Source organism: Pseudorca crassidens, chromosome 18 (assembly GCF_039906515.1).
Source record: "Pseudorca crassidens isolate mPseCra1 chromosome 18, mPseCra1.hap1, whole genome shotgun sequence".
Lineage (NCBI taxonomy): Eukaryota > Metazoa > Chordata > Mammalia > Artiodactyla > Delphinidae > Pseudorca > Pseudorca crassidens.
The window spans coordinates 57,144,859-57,164,234 of NC_090313.1; the positions used below are offsets into that span (position 1 = coordinate 57,144,859).

The 19,376-nt window shown below is 44.1% G+C and overlaps 1 protein-coding gene across 8 annotated transcripts in view; it reads right to left on the bottom strand.

The window, feature by feature from the left end:
• ENOX1 (ecto-NOX disulfide-thiol exchanger 1) overlaps positions 1 to 19,376 on the bottom strand; it is a 604,516-nt gene that overhangs the window by 78,091 nt on the left and 507,049 nt on the right. For all 8 annotated transcript variants that reach the window (XM_067713986.1, XM_067713985.1, XM_067713979.1 and 5 more), the window contains one exon: positions 16,512 to 16,696. In XM_067713986.1, the coding sequence (XP_067570087.1) occupies positions 16,512 to 16,696 (185 nt within the window). The remainder of the gene's footprint in view (positions 1 to 16,511; positions 16,697 to 19,376) is intronic.

Genomic DNA, 19,376 nt, shown 5'->3' on the forward strand with positions numbered 1-19,376 from the left:
TCTTTGCAAAAATGGACAGACTAAGGTCAAGTGAGCGGGCCTTACATGAGTGGGCACTCCTGGGGATTAATATTCATAGCGGAAGGTCTGTTCTTCAGTCCCATCCTGGCCATGCTGGTCGTCCTCCTTCAGCCAATTTTCAAAACACAGGGCCAGCCAACTTGAATTAACACCATTCATGCAATTCCCAAGAGAAGGTGTCAAATGTGTTGCTGAAGTAGGAATATAAATCAGTGATATTCCTTCTGTTGCCTCTGCTGGCAATTCCACTGCAAATGATAATCCAATTTGCTGGGATTTATTTATTCTTGTCACTTTTTTTTGGGCAGTTATATAAGGTGGTCATCACCCCAGCCTCTGGGCACATGTACAGCTGTTAATGTAGAAATTTAAAATATTAACATGCTTTCCAGCCAGGTTGGCCCATTTACTTCAAACAAGAACCTAATTGCACAGCTGGGTCTTGCATTGTGCCCCAAAGGCCAAAAGAGATTTGTTCATTTTCTGCAGGGTTTATAACCCAGTCACGATCAGAGCTTATAGCTAGAAAACCCTTTATGGGTGACTTGTGACCAAAATCCCGTGGCCATCTTTGGAGTTGGCTTATGCAAAGTGATCTGGGGGCTAATTCAGTTCAGCCCGTGGAGAGCCAAACCATGCTCTCTCTGGCATCAGTAACAGATACTACCATCATCAGTGACCACCTTGACTGCAGTTTTAGGAAAGCGGCTTTTGACTTAATGGTTACAGAGTAAGAACGTGGTTTTGAGAGCTTTTAGTTGAATCCTAATTGGTGAGAAAGTTGTAATGATCTAACATGTAAATGAAGAGAGAAAATACAGCTGAAAGTTCTCTCTCTACATCAGCCACAGATGTCTGACTAAGGATGGACATGGGTCATCACCTATGTTGCCCAACTCTTGATTAATGGTAGAACTTGAGTGAAGCTAATTCAATAACAATATTCCCAATTTTCCTTTGTTAGCGCAAGTTGACGTTTTTATGGCTAGGAGACTCAGACATCTAGGGGCAGGGTGAGGAGAGGAGGACTGTCCCTGAACTGAGTGCTTTGAATCTTTAGTGACTCTGCAACAAGGTTTGCAAATAATGGGCACATTCGTCTGTCACAGAGAAGGTGTGAGGCAGAGGATGTCTGCTCGTTCCCTGAAGTCTCCACGTTATTTTAATACACTGGGGCTGGTCTGGGACCCCTCATTAGGAGTCTCAGAGTAACCAGAACCTCGTGGAGGTCTCCAAGTTTCACCTGTTCCCTGTTCCAGAGCCAAGCCCTGGGGAGACAGGTGAAGGCCTCACCAGATAAGGACAGTCTCCCTGAGGGGCTTTAACCACCTGCAGGTGGTCTCCGTGGCAGTTACTTAACCTCTGGACTATCTCAGGTTTGCCCAGTCCCTGAACTGCAGACTGTCTTTAAGGAAAAAAACAAAACCGCAGCAACAGTAGCAGCAGCTGCAAGAGAAAAGCTCAACAGAGACTGACTGCCATTGTGAAATGTGCCACATACTCTTAATATCTGGGGCTGAGATCCATTGGGTAAAATAAAATAGAGCACCACCCATTTTGCATAGATCTCAAGGATGCAGACAGAAAATTACCATTTTAAACCGATCTTCTCTGCTTCTGCAACATTAAACATAGGAAGCACTAAAGAAGTGAGCTGAATCTCTCAGACCCTTTACAATAAATTGTGTCAGCATGGCCATGAATGATAACAGCAAAAAAGGGTCCCAAGGTATAAAAAGTAAGAGAAATTAAAGTTGTAGCTCTACACTTAATATCTACCCCGTGATGATGTGTTCCTCCAGCCTTAGCAATCCCTCAACTTGAGATCGGTGATTGCATGCAATTCAACATTACATGTGGGAAGCCTACCCATGTCCTTTTAATGAAAATTTCAATCACAGGTTTTGCTGAAGTCAGTTGAAAGGCTAGCTTCTAACAATGATGGCACAGGAAAGATCTCCTTGTGTGATACACAGCTAGTTACGTGTGCATTCTAGAAATAGGGAAATCAACACCAAGATTAGTGTTGATGACTTTCATTTTTTACCAAAAGAAAGAACACGGAGAACCACATTTTTAGGGACTGCCAATAGACTCTATATAGCAGTGATTTTTACTTCCTGATGATAATTTGAAAATGTAAATCATGATACAAGTAAGTGACATAAAGCAGTTATATTCTAGTCCAAGTGATTATATCAGGATTAAGAAGGATTATGTGAGAATTACGTTGGGAAGTTTAAAGAAAACCACCTGTTTTGCCACTGAGTTCACTGTGGATAATCTTTAACAAGATATGAAAGTCTTCTTTTATTCCAAGTTGTTACAATCTTCATTTTTTTCTGTAGTTTCATATTATGAATGGATATTCAGTGGCTATTAAAAAGACTGTATTATTCGGGTTTAACCTGTTAATGGGATTGCATCTATTAATAGACTTCTGCAACATTGAACCAACCTTGCATTCCTGAAATAAATCCAGTTTGGTGGTTTATAAAATACCAGATTAAATTAGCTTTTAAAAAGGAATTTTAAATCTATGTTCATAAGTGAGACTGACCTGTAATTTCCACCCCTCTTTTTTACTGCCTTTGTCCTGTTTTGATATCAAGTGTACTAGGTACACTAGCCTTATGAGTTAGTTGGGAGGCATTTCCTCCTTTTCTATTCTCTGAACAATTTTGCAAAAGATTGGCATAATCTTCCTTGAATGTTTGGTAGAAACTTCCAGTAAATCCATTTTGGATCTGTTGCTTTGATGTAAGATTTTAAGCTTCTAACTCCAATATTTTTATGAGATCATCCAGGCTTTCAATTTTTTCCTGATTTAATTTTGATAAGGTTTTCTTTTCTTCCTTTAGGAATTTGTTTATATCACCTGAGTTTAAAACTTTGTAGTAAAACTATTCCTGATTTTTTCATAGTTCTTCAATCTCTGTTACATCTATAGTTATAACTCACTTTCTTTTAAAACATTGTTTATTAAGTTATTCTCTTTATGATCAGTGTTGCCAAATTTTTCCATTCTATTAGTCTTTTCAAATAGCAACATTTGGCTTTGTTGATCTTCTCTAATGTATGACTCTTTGTTATTTTAGTAATGTCTATCCTTATTTTTATTTATCTTTCCTTCTTTGTGTTTATTTTTTTTGTAATAAGAGTTGGATGCTCATTCCTGTTTCCAGTTTTCTTCTTTCCTTAAACAGACATTTAAAAGTTTAAAATTTTTCCTCTAGGTTCTGTTTTAGCTGCATCCCACAAGTTTTAATATGCTGTATTTTAATAATCAACTACTTCCAACTATTTTAAAATTAAAACTCTGATTTCTTTTTAGACCTGTGGATTTAGATGTGTGTTTTAAAATTTCTAAGTATATAGAATTTATTTTAGTTATCTTTTCTGACATTGATTTCTAACAATTTTATTGTGATCAGAAAATACTATCACCCCTTTGAAATTTGTTGAGACTTGCCTTAAGGTCTAGTATGGGATTAATTTTTGTAAATGTCCCACATATATTTGAAAAGTACAGTTTTCTGTACAGGTCCTGCCAATCAAGAGTATAGGAGCTGAGTACTATGTAAATGCTTCATCAACTGCAAACATCGGCAGGAACAGCAAGAAGAAGGGAATGGCAGAGCTGCTTAGAAAAATGTCCTCACTCCCTGACATCTCCTAGGGTCTTTCATTCAAAGTAGGCTTGGCATGTTGCCACTGTCCTTTAAGTATCAACGTGTGATGTAATCTCACTTTCAAAAGATTAGGAAAAACAATCAGGAAGAAATTTTAAGTACTCTATTGCCTGGTTTGGAGTCTTCTTACTACTCTTTCTAAGCCTTGGTTCCTTGATAAACGTGACAAAAATGTCAACTCCCAGGATGCAAGGCTCTTAAAGCATTTGGATAGTAGAAAACATTGTCTGAACAGAAACATTTGTGACTGCACGTACACACACTCAGCATAAGTAAAAACAAAACAGCTTATTTCCCAAGGCTGTAGTCATTCTTTCATAGCCCTGGGGCCACACCAGATGACATCAGTGACTAATAAGCCCCTTAGCATCTAATACCAGCAGAGAGAATTCATGACCCCTAAAGACAGAAGGGCTCCATCAATCCTTACACTTCAACAAAGATTTGTCAGAAATCTGGTTCTATTCAGTCAATGAGATGAGATTATTATGTATTCAGGCATGAGTAGGAAGAGCAGCAGAGATTATGAATGAGGGAAGTTGGGGCTTCCCTGGTGGTGCAGTGGTTAAGAATCCGCCTGCCAATGCAGGGAACATGGGTTCGAGCCCTGGTCCGGGAAGATCCCACATGCCGCGGAGCAACTAAGCCCGTGAGTCACAACTACTGAGCCTGGGCTCTACAGCCCGTGCTCCGCAACAAGAGAAGCCACGGCAATGAGAAGCCCACGCGCCGCAACAAAGAGTGGCCCCCGCTCGCCGCAACTGGAGAAGGCCCGAGCGCAGCAACGAAGACCCAACGTAGCCAATCAATTAATCAATCAATCAATCAATTCTTAAAAAAAAAAGAATGAGGGAAGATGGTTTACCGTTTTCAATAGCTGAGAATAAAACGTGTGGCGACTCAACAATTTGTTCTTTTCTTCATCTGTTTATTCAGAGAGCTGTTGGCTATAAATGACTAAATTAGCCATGAAAGACTGGCCTTAGGTGCCAGAATTAGTCTCTTCTCCAATATCAGAAGAAAAAAGAAACTAACAGTTATTTAACATGCTGGGGGGAAATCATAGCCCCTGTGTCTCACCTCAGTTTTCAGGGGGCTAGGAGATCGATATAAATGAATGTAAAAGGAAAAGAGTCTCAGAATGCAAGCATGTGGAGGCCCAGGAAGGAGCCAAGGACCAGGAATCAGGAGCCATGAGCAGCGGGGGTGAGAAGGGAGGTTGCGGGGGTGGGGGGGATACGGCTTAGCTCAGTGACTTAAACTCTATTTGATTAAAATCAGGAAATAAGGGGGCTGGTCTAGGGGCTCACCAATGCCCCTCCTAGCTTCAGCAGTCTGTATTCTGCAGTTCTCTTGAGGTCAAAATAGTGGTGAAATTGAGCCCATCTCCAGTCCAAATTTTATATGTAAAGCAGAATTCCCATTATCGTCACATTCTACCTTGCTTTTTATACTGTGGGTGGACCATGAGAAATGTCCAGCAAATCGTGGACTTAAAGTTAAGCACATCAATCACCAGCTGGGCAGAAAAGCAGACTGAAAAGACCTGACCAATCAACTAAGACCCAAGGACCCATGAGGGAAAGGTCGGACCTCGGAGTGCTCCTTGAGTGACCTGGCCACTCTCAGAAATCTACGTGAGCTCATGTTATCCGATGTCGAGCGGTGAAACCACATCACAAACACCTCTTTTCTCCTTCTCCCTAAATGATAAATAGAAGCAGTACCTGGGAAATTATATTGTAAAAAGAAACTCAGCACAACAGCTTTTTTATGGACTTTACAGTTAGGTCATTACCAAGATCTTCCTGAAATAAATTGTGAGTAGCACTGAAGAAATACAAACCCCTAGGGAAGAAATATAAACCCAGGAGAAAAGAAAACAAGATGCACAGAGAATTAGTGAAGGACAAAATTGCAGAGTCCCACTCTGTATTTAAATGATTGAAAAATGTGTAATGCACTGGTTCAGGAAATGACTTAGGATAAAATGCAAATCATGGGCGAAAACATATTTCTCTAATACCGTGAATGAGAGTGCCGGTGCTTGCCAATGAAAGCCTTCTGACCGGAATGCCTGAGTGATACCCGGCTTAAAATAAATTAAAGTGGTGGTGTGGTGGAGGACATAAAAAATGGAATGTGTATGCATGGGGGACAGCAGAATAACTTACAGATGTAATTACAATAAACTACAAAACAAACGAAAGAAGAAAAAGGTGATAATAAAGGTGTGGAGTGTCATTTTGCTCGTCTTTCATTTATAAGCACCATTTGTAATGCCGCTTCCTTGGAAACCTACAACCAGAGTTCAAATATACTTTCTCCTTTTTTATCTTCCCCAATTACTTGCAGAAAATAAAGTTGCTGTGGCCATTTACTTAGTGTGTGTGTGTGTGTGTGTGTGTGTGTGTGTGTGTGTGTGTGAGAGAGAGAGAGAGAGAGAGAGAGAGAGAGAGAGAGAGAGAGAGAGATGAAACAGAAAGCACCAAAGCTGTAGAGGTAATTACCAAACTGAGGGAGTCGCATCAAGTTAAGAACTTCATGAGGCAGGGTCTTTTCAGTGATCAACTGGGTGAAGTGGGTGGTCTATAAAGTGAGCACCAGATTGGGCAATAAATTTGTTTAAGCTTCCCCTGATGACTATTCAGGGCGCTTTGTTAAACAGAGGAGAAAAGTTAGGCTTTAACTAACCATCTAACATCCCGGTACTGAATTCCCAATTCCACTCTTTGGTTACAAGTCCAGAAACGTTAACTGACTATGTCTGGCTAGCCCATTGGTTGATCTTTAAAACTGATAACACTACATGTTTATGTGCAAAGAGAAGAGGAGACTGAAAGAATATATGTAAATGTTAACCACAGTTATATCTGGGTAGTGACACTCTGAATGATGTGTTTCCTTTTATATGCTTCTTTTAGGTTTCCAAGTGTTTTTGCATTGAGCATATACTCTTTTGTATGAAGAAAAATAAAACAAAAATCAAAACGACAAACCTGGACCCAGAAAAACTGCAGCTCCCACCTACGCTTCTCGGCCTCTCTGTTTATTCTCTTACTCAGATAAAAAGGATTCTTCTCCCTCTGAGTCATTCTTCTCCTTCCTCTTTGTTTCCATGTTGTATTCTTTCACCCCCCCCACACTTCTCCCTGTTTTCTCTTCACAGCCTTCATTTCTGATGAGAAGGAAATGGGCTGCTTTTCCTAATCCTCATGTTTCCTCTCCTAACCAGCTGCACGGAGAAAGCCCCGGAGCACGACTCCCTCGCAACCGCAGCCCAACTGGAGATGATGGATAATTACATCAGTCTGGCTGGGAGCGTGACACCTGCTATACACAGGCGGCCATGTGTGCAGCCGGGTTCACGGTTTCAGCGTGGATGAGGCCGCTTCTTTGCATGGTTAGACTATAGAGAAACGGAGTCAAGGCCAGAACACAAGGATTCATTTTAGTGTCCGTGGCTGGAGGGAGATACGACAATGGCCAAACAGTACGTGTCTGCGGCCAAAGCCCATTTTGATTTGCTGCGTTCAAGAAAAGATCCATTTCACTATAAAGCTGGTACTCTTGGCCTGGAGGCAATTTCTAAAAGAGGTGGTGGAGGGGAGGGTCATTCAAAGGTCATCTACCAACTATGGCTGACAGTGTGCGGGAAAAGCCAAGTTCCTTTATCCTGGGAATGGCTGCAAATCCCCCAAGGATCCATATTTTCTACTGCAGACACGGGGGAAAGCGAAAAAAGGTAGAAGCCAAGCGATTTTAATGGTCTGCAGGGCAATGCCATTATTTCTACCCCTGGCTCCCACATGCGTTCATCTGCTAACCTCATTGCTTTCAGAAGAGACGATTACTAATTAGGATGCATTTGATGATCAAGTTAATTACGGGCAGAGCAGGAGCTCTGATGGCGAGCTGAAGCCTGCCAGAATTAAACTCTATTAGGGCTTCTCTTTCTCGTCCCAGAAGTGAAGAGATTTCTTTTCACAGTTCAAATTTAATAAATAAAAGCCACGTGTGTGTTACTTTCTTCTTGCTAGCTCTTACTCTGCTAACGTAAAAACCACATTAAGGGCTGTGACAGAGTCAGAAAAGAGGCAATGGGTTTTTGCCAAAAATATTTCTCGCAAGCGAGGAGCGCCGGAAGGGTAGAGCTGCCCCATGTCCTGCTCTCCTGGTCACTGTGGTCCTGAAGCCCCACTTCTCCACCTGGTCCACGGTGGGGAGTTAAGGGGTGACAGAGGGAATGCAGGGGCCGTGGTCAGGCAGGCCTGGGTTGGAAATCTGACTCTACCGCAACCATGCTGGACCCTGGCCAAGTCACCCGTCATCTCCGGGTCTCGAGTTCTACCTGAGAAGCCGGGATAAGCTCATACTCCTGAGATGTGAGCACGGAGTGGAGTAAAGAAGAAGTTTTTGAGAGTAAGCTGGGGCTAGCAGGTCCTCCAGCTGCAAGGGGCAGAGAGGCAACAGCACTGGCCACCCCAGGGTCAGGAACCTCAGCTCTGGATTTGTCCAGACTTACTCTGCAAGTCCTGAGCCTACTCTTAAACCTCTAGGTGTCTTCACGTTGGCCCCAGGAATGTGACGATTGCAGTTTGCATTTGCAGAACAGCTTTTCCAAATGCGTTCACATAGGTGACCTCATTTTATGGCCACGAACGCTGACCGAGGCTGGCAGGGTCCATTCTCCAGATGCAGAACCTGAGGTTCAGAGAGGCTGATTTGTACACAGTTGTGCAGAAAACAGCCAAGCTGGAAACCCTCTCCCTCCTACTGCTTTGGTGTTTTCATTTTCTTGGGCAGAAGCTCGGTGCCGCTCACGTCCATGAAGGCAGAGTATCTCCTTCCTTATCTGAAGGTCTCTCTCTGTCCAGTGAAAAGGCAAGATGCCCATGGTCCTCCCTTGTTTGAAACTGCTAAAAACTCAGGGCGGTTTCCTCTCCGTGAGCTTCACTTTTAGTCCTTTGTATCTTGTCTGGAGTCAAATGGGAATGTGCCTTAGTAACTCCTAAGCCCCTAAGCAGATGTCAGGTGCGATCATTTCAAACGGGTTGGGCTTTGCAATGTGAAGCCCTGAGCCAAGAACCGGAGCACCGGTTACTGTGTCTCGTTCCAAATGTCCCCAACCATCCCTTCAAGAGTCTCACACTGCAGTGGGTACAGACATTCTGAGAAGTGTCAGGGAGGGTGATCTGCAAATGTTAGAAAATGCACGTGATGCCACCGAGACAGCTGGCATTTAGCAGCCAGAGGGAAGGGCACCGAATTCTAAATACTATCATCACCGTCACGCAGGCTGCTATTACAATGCATCATCCCAAGGCACTGGTTGAAGAACAGGTAGAAAAGGAAATGACAAACTCTGGGGTAGTTAAGGAAGGACAACCACGGTACACCCCAAATTAAGCAGCGTTGTGAACCCTGATATCCTGCCCTGGAACCTATGGAAAGCCACATCTGAGAGACGTACATGTTTTTATGATTGTTCTGATTCTAGCAAAATATCAAAGACTTTTAACATGAATGTGGGAAATGCCTTGTGAGTTGTTTTCTCTTCAGAAAGAAAGAAACTTCATCTGGGTAAGTTGAAATAAAGTAAACATGGATTATGTCTCTGCAGCCACAGCTCGTAAAAATTCCAGATATGTGTGTGAATATGTCTTTATGCATACATTTATTTTTTGAACTTTTTTTTAATACATTTATTTATTTTTGGCTGGGCTGGGTCTTTGTTGCTGCGTGCAGGCTTTCTCTAGTTGCAGAGAGCGGGGGCTACTCTTCATTGCGGTGTGTGGGCTTCTCATTGCTGTGGCTTCTCTTGTTGCGGAGCATGGGCTCTAGGTGCGTGGGCTGCAGTAGTTGTGGCACGCGGGCTCAGCAGCTGTGGCGTGCGGGCTCTAGAGCGCAGGCTCACTAGTTGTGGCGCACGGGCTTAGTTGATCCACGGCATGTGGGATCTTCCCAGACCAGGGCTCAAACCCGTGTCCCCTGCATTGTCAGGTGGATTCTTAACCACTGTGCCACCAGGGAAGCACCCCTGTGTCAAATTTTTAAAGAACCCACTTAAAAATCCAACTTCTCTCTTGTTATTACATACTGCAGCCTCTTCCTGTCACCTTTTCCAGACTATTTACCTTCCTTTTCTCCACCCTTAAACCCCTCTAATTTGCGGATCTGCTTCTTCAGTCTGAAGTGCCTATATTCCAAAATATTCTGCCTTAAGTTCCTATGTTCCTGTCTCTTAGACATTCAGAAAATGTGCTCACTGTTCTTCCCTTCCCTTGTTTCTGGAAAGCCGGAATAACATGTAATATTCTTCCCCCACCCCCTCCCCGGGCACCATGCTAACCAAGGATTCATTCAACAACTGGATTAAGCTAAAAGCCCCCGAAACAGGTTCTTGTTCAAAATGTCAGACCTGGTCCATGTGTGTTTGCTTTTGCTTTTTCCTTCCTCCACAGGCAATTAAAATGTCTGTCAGTGATTAAACTTAAAAGAGCAGAGCGAATGGGAAGGGAATTCCATGGAGTTCTTAGTGTAGGACAGACCCTGGCCTTTGTGCAATTCCCAAATCTCCTCAAAATGAAGTCTGCCAGTCAGTGAGCCACCGGGCAGGAGAAAGACTCAGCTGTGGAGGTGACCTGGACTCAGCCATCAGTAAGCCACACGGAGTCCTAGAAAAGTGACCCCAGCCCTTCATCCCCGATACAAACAGGCTACCACACATTATCTCACGTGAGAAGGAACCTGGAGCATGAAAGAGACTGACGGAGACACAGAAACCAAACAACCAGTCCTGGAATAAATAGAAATGATTCAGGAACAATAAGAATTTAAAAATTCTAATTAGTATTCTCAAAAAGATTTGAGAAGATACTGCAACCAAAAAATAAGACTGTGTGAAAAGACAGGAAACAAAGAACAGAAATAACATTTGCAAATAAAATAACACAATTATCAAATAGAAACTTCAGTGGAAAGGATAAAAGATAAAGTTTAAACAGATAATATGAGAAAAAGGACAATGGGCACAGAGCATCAGCCTCGTAGGTCCCTTATATGACTGCGGGGCATTTCAGAAAGAAAATGAAAACAGAAATGACAAGTGAACAGTTATCCCTGTTGCATTTATCCATGTTATCTGTCTGCAGCACCTCGCCTAAGTTCTTTTTTTGTTGTTTTTTTGTTTGCGGTACGTGGGCCTCTCACTGTTGTGGCCTCTCCCGTTGCGGAGCACAGGCTCCGGACGCGCAGGCTCAGCGGCCATGGCTCACGGGCCCAGCCGCTCCGCGGCATGTGGGATCTTCCCGAACCGGGGCACGAACCCGCGTCCCCTGCATCGGCAGGCGGACTCTCAACCACTGCGCCACCAGGGAAGCCCGCACCCCAGTTCTTTGTAGCATCACCTGTGAAGGCCACTGGGAGCAGTGGGCTGCTGGCCTTTCTAGGATTTTCAAAATTTTTAAGGGACATGCTTTTTTTCAGAAATTAAGAAGAAATTATCTAAAGTTGTCTTGGGTAAGTTCATTTTACCTGTCTTGCCCTAAAGTTTTCTGATGATCAAAACCACCACCCCCCCCAGCAGAGCCAGCACCCCCACCACAGTCACCATCCCCGCCACAGTCACCATCCCCAGCACAGCCATCATCATCGCAATCCTTGATATGACTCCTGCTGCCATAATAATGATCCTGACTTTGACATGTACACGTGAGACTTCATTACATATGAAATCAGGAGGGGAATCGAACACAAACTTTTCACTATCTCTAAAAATGTACTTACTAAGCAACTGAATCGTTTAAAGGAGATTTCACAAGAGATGCTTAACTTTCCTTAAGTGGTCAGATAGATGCACTCACTGATGTTCTCATTTCAACACACTTTCATTTATTTCTTAATATATATCCCAAAGACCAATCCTTGACCAACTTTTGGCAAAACTAGCTGGGGTTACTTTGTATTTTAAGAAAGTAACACTATTGTATTTCTCTGTCCTCTTCTATAAAATTAGTCTAGATTAGCTTTTGTAATACACAAACAGAGAATCCCACATCTACTCCTCTTTGAGCATAAGGGAAAAAAACCAATTACTTAATTTCTAAAATGGTGTTGGTCGTAATAGTCCTCTTTCCCCCAATTTTTTTCCCTGGTCTCCCTTGCTGAAAATTGTCTAGACAGCTGACTAGCCCTGGTCTTTAATAATGGCAAGCCAAGTGAGTTAGAGAGTTCTACGTGGGCTAATGGTTTACTGGCCTAAGACAGCTGGTCTTCAGATGACATTTGCTAACAGCATTAAACAGCATCAGCTGGGACCCTTCTGACATAATTATCATTAGTCACTCACAGTTTTATAACCAGCAGCTTATAATGGTATCCTCTTATCATCTAAATATTTACCAGTCCTATCAACATGATTTACACATGGCTTCAAAAAGAATTCTGATTTTTAAGTTGGTTATTTAGAAATATGACATACTGACTTATCCTTGTGAATAAAAATACAGATCCTGTTTAAATTCAGGTGTGGTTAAAACCATAACGAGATACTAATATACGCGTATTATAGTGGCTAAAAAAGACAGAGTAAAATAAAACAGAAACCAACTGGCCATTCCAAGTGCTGGCTGATAAGGACACAGAACAACTGTAATTCTCATGTAAACCCTCGGGAAAGCACAATGGGAAGACACTTAGGAAAACAGTTTAGCATTTTCTTAAAATGTCAAACACACTTACCATATGACCCAGCAATCCTACTCCTAGGTATTTACCCAAGTGAGATGAAAAATTATGTCCAAACAAAGAGCCTGTAAGTGAATGTTTATAGCAGATTCATTCATATTGGCCTCAAACAGGAAACCACCCAAATGTCCATTAACTGGTGACTAGATAAACAAAGCATGGCTCTTCCTTACCATGGAATGCCATTCAGCATAGAAAGAACGAACAACAGACACACACAGCAACACAGACGAATCCCAAATTCGTTATGCTGAGTGACAGAAGCCAGGCTCTAGAGGTTGTACACAGTACGATTCCACTTATATGACTTTCCTGAAAAGGCAGAACCATGAGGGTAGAAAACGAATCAGGGATTGCTGGGAGTGGGGTGGACTAAAAAGGGGCATAAGGGAACTTTGGGGGGCGGTGATGGAATTATTTTATATATTGATTGTGGTCGCGATGGTGACATGACGGTATGAATTTGTCAAAACTCACAGAACCCTCACAAGAGTATTTTTATTGTGTGTACATTTTACCTCGATCGACCTAAGAAAATAATTCAGTGTGGTAACCTGAAGGTAAATAAGAATTTCAAATACGGGTATGCTTGTCTTGGATACCTAAAGATATAAACGAAAGCCGGCAACCTGACTCTCCCTGTGGCAGAGACAGGTTAACTCTGTTGCCAGCTTCAGATCAGGTTAAGGCTACCATGTTACCATGGATACAAGCTATTATTTCCTTTCGTGTGAAACCTCTAATATTAAATTGTGACTCACATGCAAGGCAAGGGCAGGCTAAGAAAACAACCAGACAAAGTCACCCGAGGCTCTTTCATTTTTCAGAACCCTGCCCTTAAAGTTTCCTCCATGAACTCACGAGAAACCATGGGAAGTCAGTGAACATGTGCTTCAGGGATGAAAAGAAGAAGGGTTAGAAACTTCTTGGCTAAACTTGAAGACAATTCTAAAAATTTTATGCTAGTCTTAAGGCTGTTAAGACTGTTTATATTCTTGTTTGTTGCAGAAATAATTTCCCCTATATGGATTGCTAAAGCAATGACCTATGAGAGACCAGCCCTCTCCTCTATCTGTTGACTTGCCTGGGAGACGATGCTTTTCTGACTTATAAAGTGGACAGAGGGCAGATTGAGGGTGGGTTTTAAAGTCAGGAGAATTCCTTGCAGTGGGGCTCAAACTGGCAAGTTGTGGGGATTCACTCAAAGCGGGTAAGGTAGAAAGATGACTCTTAGATAAGCACATATATTTAAAAACTATATTAAAGATGTGTTGCCACAGTGATTGCTGTGCATCCAGCTAACGACTAGTGAAAATGGAAATCATAACTGCTGCCTTTGCGCTAGTGCTTTCTGTGTGCTAAGGAGGTGCTGCGCAGACCCCTAGGGCATCACCTCTCCCCACACCCTGCCCTGCCCTTTATGATCCAAGAATCCTAAACAACCCAGAGCTCCCCAGAGGCACCAGGCGAGTTCTTGCCTCTGTGCCTTTGTCCATTCGTTCCTCCATTCAACAAATATTGAATTGTGTCCCCCCAAATTTATATGGTGATGTTCTAAAGGCTGTACTTCAGAATGCAAGCTTATTTGGAAACAGGGTCACGGTAGATGTCATTAGTTAAGATGAGGTCATACTGGAATAGTGTGGGCCCCTTAATCCTATACAAATTGTGACCTTATAAAAAGGGGAAATTGGGACACAGGCACACACGCGGGGAGAAGGCCATCTGAAGACGAAGGCAGAAAGCAGGGTGATGCGTCTACAAGCCCAGGAAGGACAAAGCTCGCCAGCAAACCTGAGGAGGAAAGGGGAAAGTCCGGAGCAGACTCTCCCTCGCCGCCCACAGAGGGGCCAACCCTACCAGCACCCTGCTCTTGCACTTCTAGGTCCAGAACTGTGAGACAATAACTTTCTGTGGTTTAAACCAAACCAGAACAAACCAAAACAAACCCCCAAACAAAATTCCTACCCAAACAAAACAAACACAGTAAAGCACATTTCCTATGGACAAGGAGATTCTGCAAATGTATGAGAAGCCGCGAGAACGGAACTGCTCCTTTAAGGGGCTGGAGCTCCGTGGGGATGCACAGCGGGGCTCCAGTGCGGACTGGGGCGGGGCGCTGACACCCCGCATGCTTCTTCCAGATTGGCTAGCTCACCCTCGCATCCTGACTTCTTTCAGATTTGAATCTTCAACCAGCTTAAAGGTTTTTTTTTTTTATAACATCTTTATCGGAGTATAATTGCTTTACAATGTTGTGTTAGTTTCTGCTGTATAACAAAGTGAATCAGCTATACGTATACATATGTCCCCATATCCCCTCCCTCTTTCGTCTCCCTCCCACCCTCCCTATCCCACCCCTCTAGGCAGTCACAACGCACCGAGCTGATCTCCCTGTGCTATGCAGCTGCTTCCCACTAGCTAGCTATTTTACATTTGGTAGTATAAAGACGCAGACGTTGAGAATGGACTTGAGGACACGGGGAGGGGGAGGGTCAGCTGGGACGAAGTGAGAGACTGGCATGGACTTATATATACAGCTTAAAGGTTTATATCAACTTTTCATGCAACCAGAGTCATCTTTCCTGGAGGCAAAGAGGGCCCGACGCATGAGGTATGAGAGACGGCGGACGCTCCTCCTGCTGGCAAGGGCGCCACTCACCCCCAACGTGCGGACAGATGGACAAGCCCCGGGAGCTCCCCGCAGCAGCTGTTAACACCGATTTCCAAGTGCGGGGGGCCTGAGCCCCGCCTGTAATGACACTTTCCTGGCTGGGTCTGACCTCTGAATCTCGCTGATTTGTCTAACACACACTGTGAGCATCAGCGAGTTAGGACTCAAAGCCAAGACGCCAAAATTGCTTTTAAATGGCAGGAGATGTTTAAGACAGAATTTCTGTGACTTGGTCATTAACTTGTTTGTATCCCGATCCACGCTTTTTTACATCGCTTCCTCTCAATTATTTTTTCCCTGCTTGGCGGAGGTTTTAGCAGCAGTTACCTCTAATCATCGAGACACTTTTGTAGGCAATTCAGGCTCCTGCTCTTAGAGAGCAGTCAATATTGGTGGGGGAATTTGAAAAAAAAATCCTACTCACTATATAATTGCCCATCATCTTGCTTATATTTTCCTTGTTTATAGAAAACAATCTTTTTTTCCAGAAAAGAGTGGTTAGATTTATATACTCAGAGGAGTAACACAAATAACCATGTGTGATGATAATTTAGGCTATATTATTCTAAGATAACTCACACACCTTAAGAGTATCACGTATCAATCAATGTTTTCAGATATAAACCCAGCTACGACTCTTTGATTCTACCCTCTGCTGCCAGTGCCCAGTTTTTTCCCACCCCCTCAAGCCCTCATTTCCCACAGTCCACGTTCCTTCCGCTTCCTCCAAAGCCCACAGCTTCTATCTCTTTCTTACATGAGCTGGAAAGACCCAGCTTTAATTGAGTGTGCCAGGATGAAGCCTGTCGATCTTTAACAAAAGCAGAGATGCTGGCCTGTTTCTGAAGTTACCTATCGCCCCAAATTTTAGTGCTTCATCCATCCCATCAACAAACATTTCTGAAATACACAGTGTGTTCAGAGAACCGGTCTACATCCTAAGTATCGTCCAAGAGAAACGGAAATAACACAGTTTACGTATTCATCGATCTCAAAAACAGACTCGCCACGCTTTTGGAGAAATCGGTCTGCCTGCTTTTAACTTGAGAAGTTCTAAGATTACAGAACACTGGGGTCACAACTGGCAAGGATTTTCTGACCTTTTGCCATGAGGCTAAATTTTATGTACGGAGCTTTCAAACTCCTAGATTCTCTTCCTTTGCTTCCCACTTCGAGGGTGTAGCGCTTCAACCTATTTCTTTAGCGTGGCTTCTCCCCTGACCCTCCCCTTCCACGGTCATCAGCACTTTCCTGACCTAGCCACTCAGCTTTTCTGCTGTTCTTTTTGCTCCTCCACCTCTCCCAGCAAACAGCCGCCACTGCGTACGCACGTCCCTTTCTCTCGAGAACAAAGACACCAATGCGGGCGCAGGTACCTGTTGCATGCCTTGCATGGTCTGCTGCAGGAACTGCACCTGCTGGTCCTTGGTCAGGTTTTCTTCCGTTCGAAACAGCTGCTCTTTCTCCTGCTTCAGCAGCTCCACTTCGTTCCTGTAGGCGTCCAGCTGCCACCGGAGGCTGTCGTTCTCTTCTTTAAGCGCGTAGGCCTGGGCGGCCAGGGCTGAGGGGCAAGCAGAATGAGTTCAAGTGAGTGACCTTCTCGCTTAGATGGACAGCCTTCAGTGCGAAAGGGATTCTAAACCGGATTCTTAACGTTTGTACCAAACCCAAATGAGCTACCCTGGGGTGCTTTATTTTGCAGCTGGTGAGCATTGCTTCTTTGGGAATTTTTCACTATTCTATTTGTCCTGTCTTATGTATGACTGTGGGCACAGGACTGACTCCTTCCAAATTCTTGTCTCTTGATCTCTTCCCCGACCTAGGCTCCCTCTCAGAAACTGATCCGTGTTGCTAGGTGATGAGAGTGCTCAGAACTCCAGGCAATCGTCGTTATCTACCTCGTGGCTGCCCTTTCCCTTTCGGCAGGAAGGCAGGACGGCTTAGCTCCTTGGAGGGCCACTTTCTTTCAAATTATCAGCGGCCCCCCAATGGAGGCACGCAGCCGCAGCCGCCCAGGGGAGCTGGGGATTGATCCACACACACACTGTTCCTTCCTGCTCTACTGCCGGGTCAGCCTGACTGCATGAGTCAGTTAGTTAGTTAGTTCCCTCTGACTCCTATCAGAATGCTGACCTGGTTCCATCTGTTTCACCAACAGATTCCTACCCTAATACTCCCTCCTGAAACCTGAAATTCTCTACGTGCAAATTCAGAGCTCACTCACATCTCCACCTGACTGAGAAACCGAGACACTTAATTCAGGGTCTTACGCATCTCAAGGCTCCGAAAACAACTGAAATGGAATAGAACAGAGTGAATGGTTCAAAACAGAATTGAGGACGGCGACTCCCTTCGCTGGTTTCCAGCTTACTGCTTGGTGGTCTCTGCAGTAATCACAATAGCTTCCTAAGCACCCTCTGTACAATAGACGCTGGGCCGTGAACTAACTCACGTCATCCCCCCATCAAGCCTCTGATGTGGGTGCTGCTCTTAACCACCCCCTCTTTACAGATGAGAAAGTGAAGCTCAGGCAAGTTAGAGAACTTGTCTGATCCCACAAAGAGAGTAGCATCAACAGCCTTCAAACCCAGGTTGGGCTCCAGAGTCCCTGCTCCCTGTCACTGGGCTATTCTGCCAGCCAGAAGAGTTTAGTTCTTACCAGACTGTTTGAAAAGAACTCCAAATGCTCCCCCTCTACTTTCTCACCAGTTTCCCATGCTTTCTTCCCCCCTCCTTCAGAAAATCCATTCTCTACTTTTGTAAGCAAAAGAAAGGTGAAGATATTTTAAAAGCTTCTTATCAGAAGCTTCTTTAAAGAAGTAACTTCCGGTTGGTAAGGGCATGGCATGGAGTCCCCGTCCAGCAGGTTCTCGGTCCAGGATCATTTCCGCACCCCACACCATATCCAATACCAATCCCAGAGCCAAATCGAGGACGGCCTCTCAGATGTTCCACCCACACATTACCGTGCGATGGTGACAGATCTGTACGGAGGTGCTCTGAAACCCCAGTGAGTTCCCTCCTTAAATATCAACCATCAAATTACGTTAATAGTAGTTTTATAGTTGAGTGTTTTATGGTATTCTACTTTGCAAAATGATTATGTATAGTACACACTGAAATACTAATCAAATAGAACACGCAATTAACCAGAAAATTCCCTACCTCAAACCATCAGGGATCAATTAGTCGACAAGCAGTTACTGCATATGTACTCCATGCCCGAGCCTGTCTGGGCATCTTGGATCACAAGACAAGGAGACAGAGTATGTCTCTTCTCTCAAGGAGCTTGAAATATAATAGAAACCAACACGTTTGAAAGGAACACACTCAAAGCAGGAGAGAAGAGCCGGATGCCTGGCATATAGTAGGCACTCAATAAATGTTGGTCGGATAAATAAACAAGTGACTAACTTAGTGTCAAGGTTTATTGCAAGAGAATCCATCCTACAGGGATTCAGAGAAGAGAAAGGAAAAGGCAGACTGGATTAATAAAAGAGGGCTTTGGGGCTTCCCTGGTGGCGCAGTGGTTGAGAATCTGCCTGCTAATGCAGGGGACACGGGTTTGAGCCCTGGTCTGGGAGGATCCCACATGCCACGGAGCAACTGGGCCCGTGCACCACAACTACTGAGCCTGCGCGTCTGGAGCCTGTGCTCCGCAACAAGAGAGGCCGTGACAGTGAGAGGCCCGTGCACCGCGATGAAGAGTGGTCCCCGCTTGCCGCAACTAGAGAAAGCCCTCACACAGAAACGAAGACGCAACACAGCAAAAATAAATAAATTACTTAAAAAAAAAAAAGAGGGCTTTGAAGGGTGAAAGCTCAAGAACTGGGGAAGGGCACCTCACTCAGCAAAGCCCAGAGATGAGAACTGAAGATAGAATATTTGGGGCAGGAAGCAGAGAAGCTTGACCAAAAGGCAAGAGTCTGTCTGGAAGCAGTGAGAGAAAGCTGAGCCACGCCGGGTGATGAGAGAGGATGGAGGTTCAGAAGTCAGGCTGGAGAGGTAGGGTCAAATGGGGAGGGCAACTGAGAGCCGCTGAAGGTGCCCAGGCGGCAGAAGGACGTGATGAAATCGGGGATTTAGGAAGACTGGTCTGGCAATGGTGCATGGAATGAACTGGAGGCTGAGGAGGATGAATAAAGGAAATTTTATTTGGTGTACATGTGTGTGCAAAACAGAGGAACTGCCAATTTTACAGTTTTCAGGGACTGACATAAAATCGGAAACGGGGCTTCCCT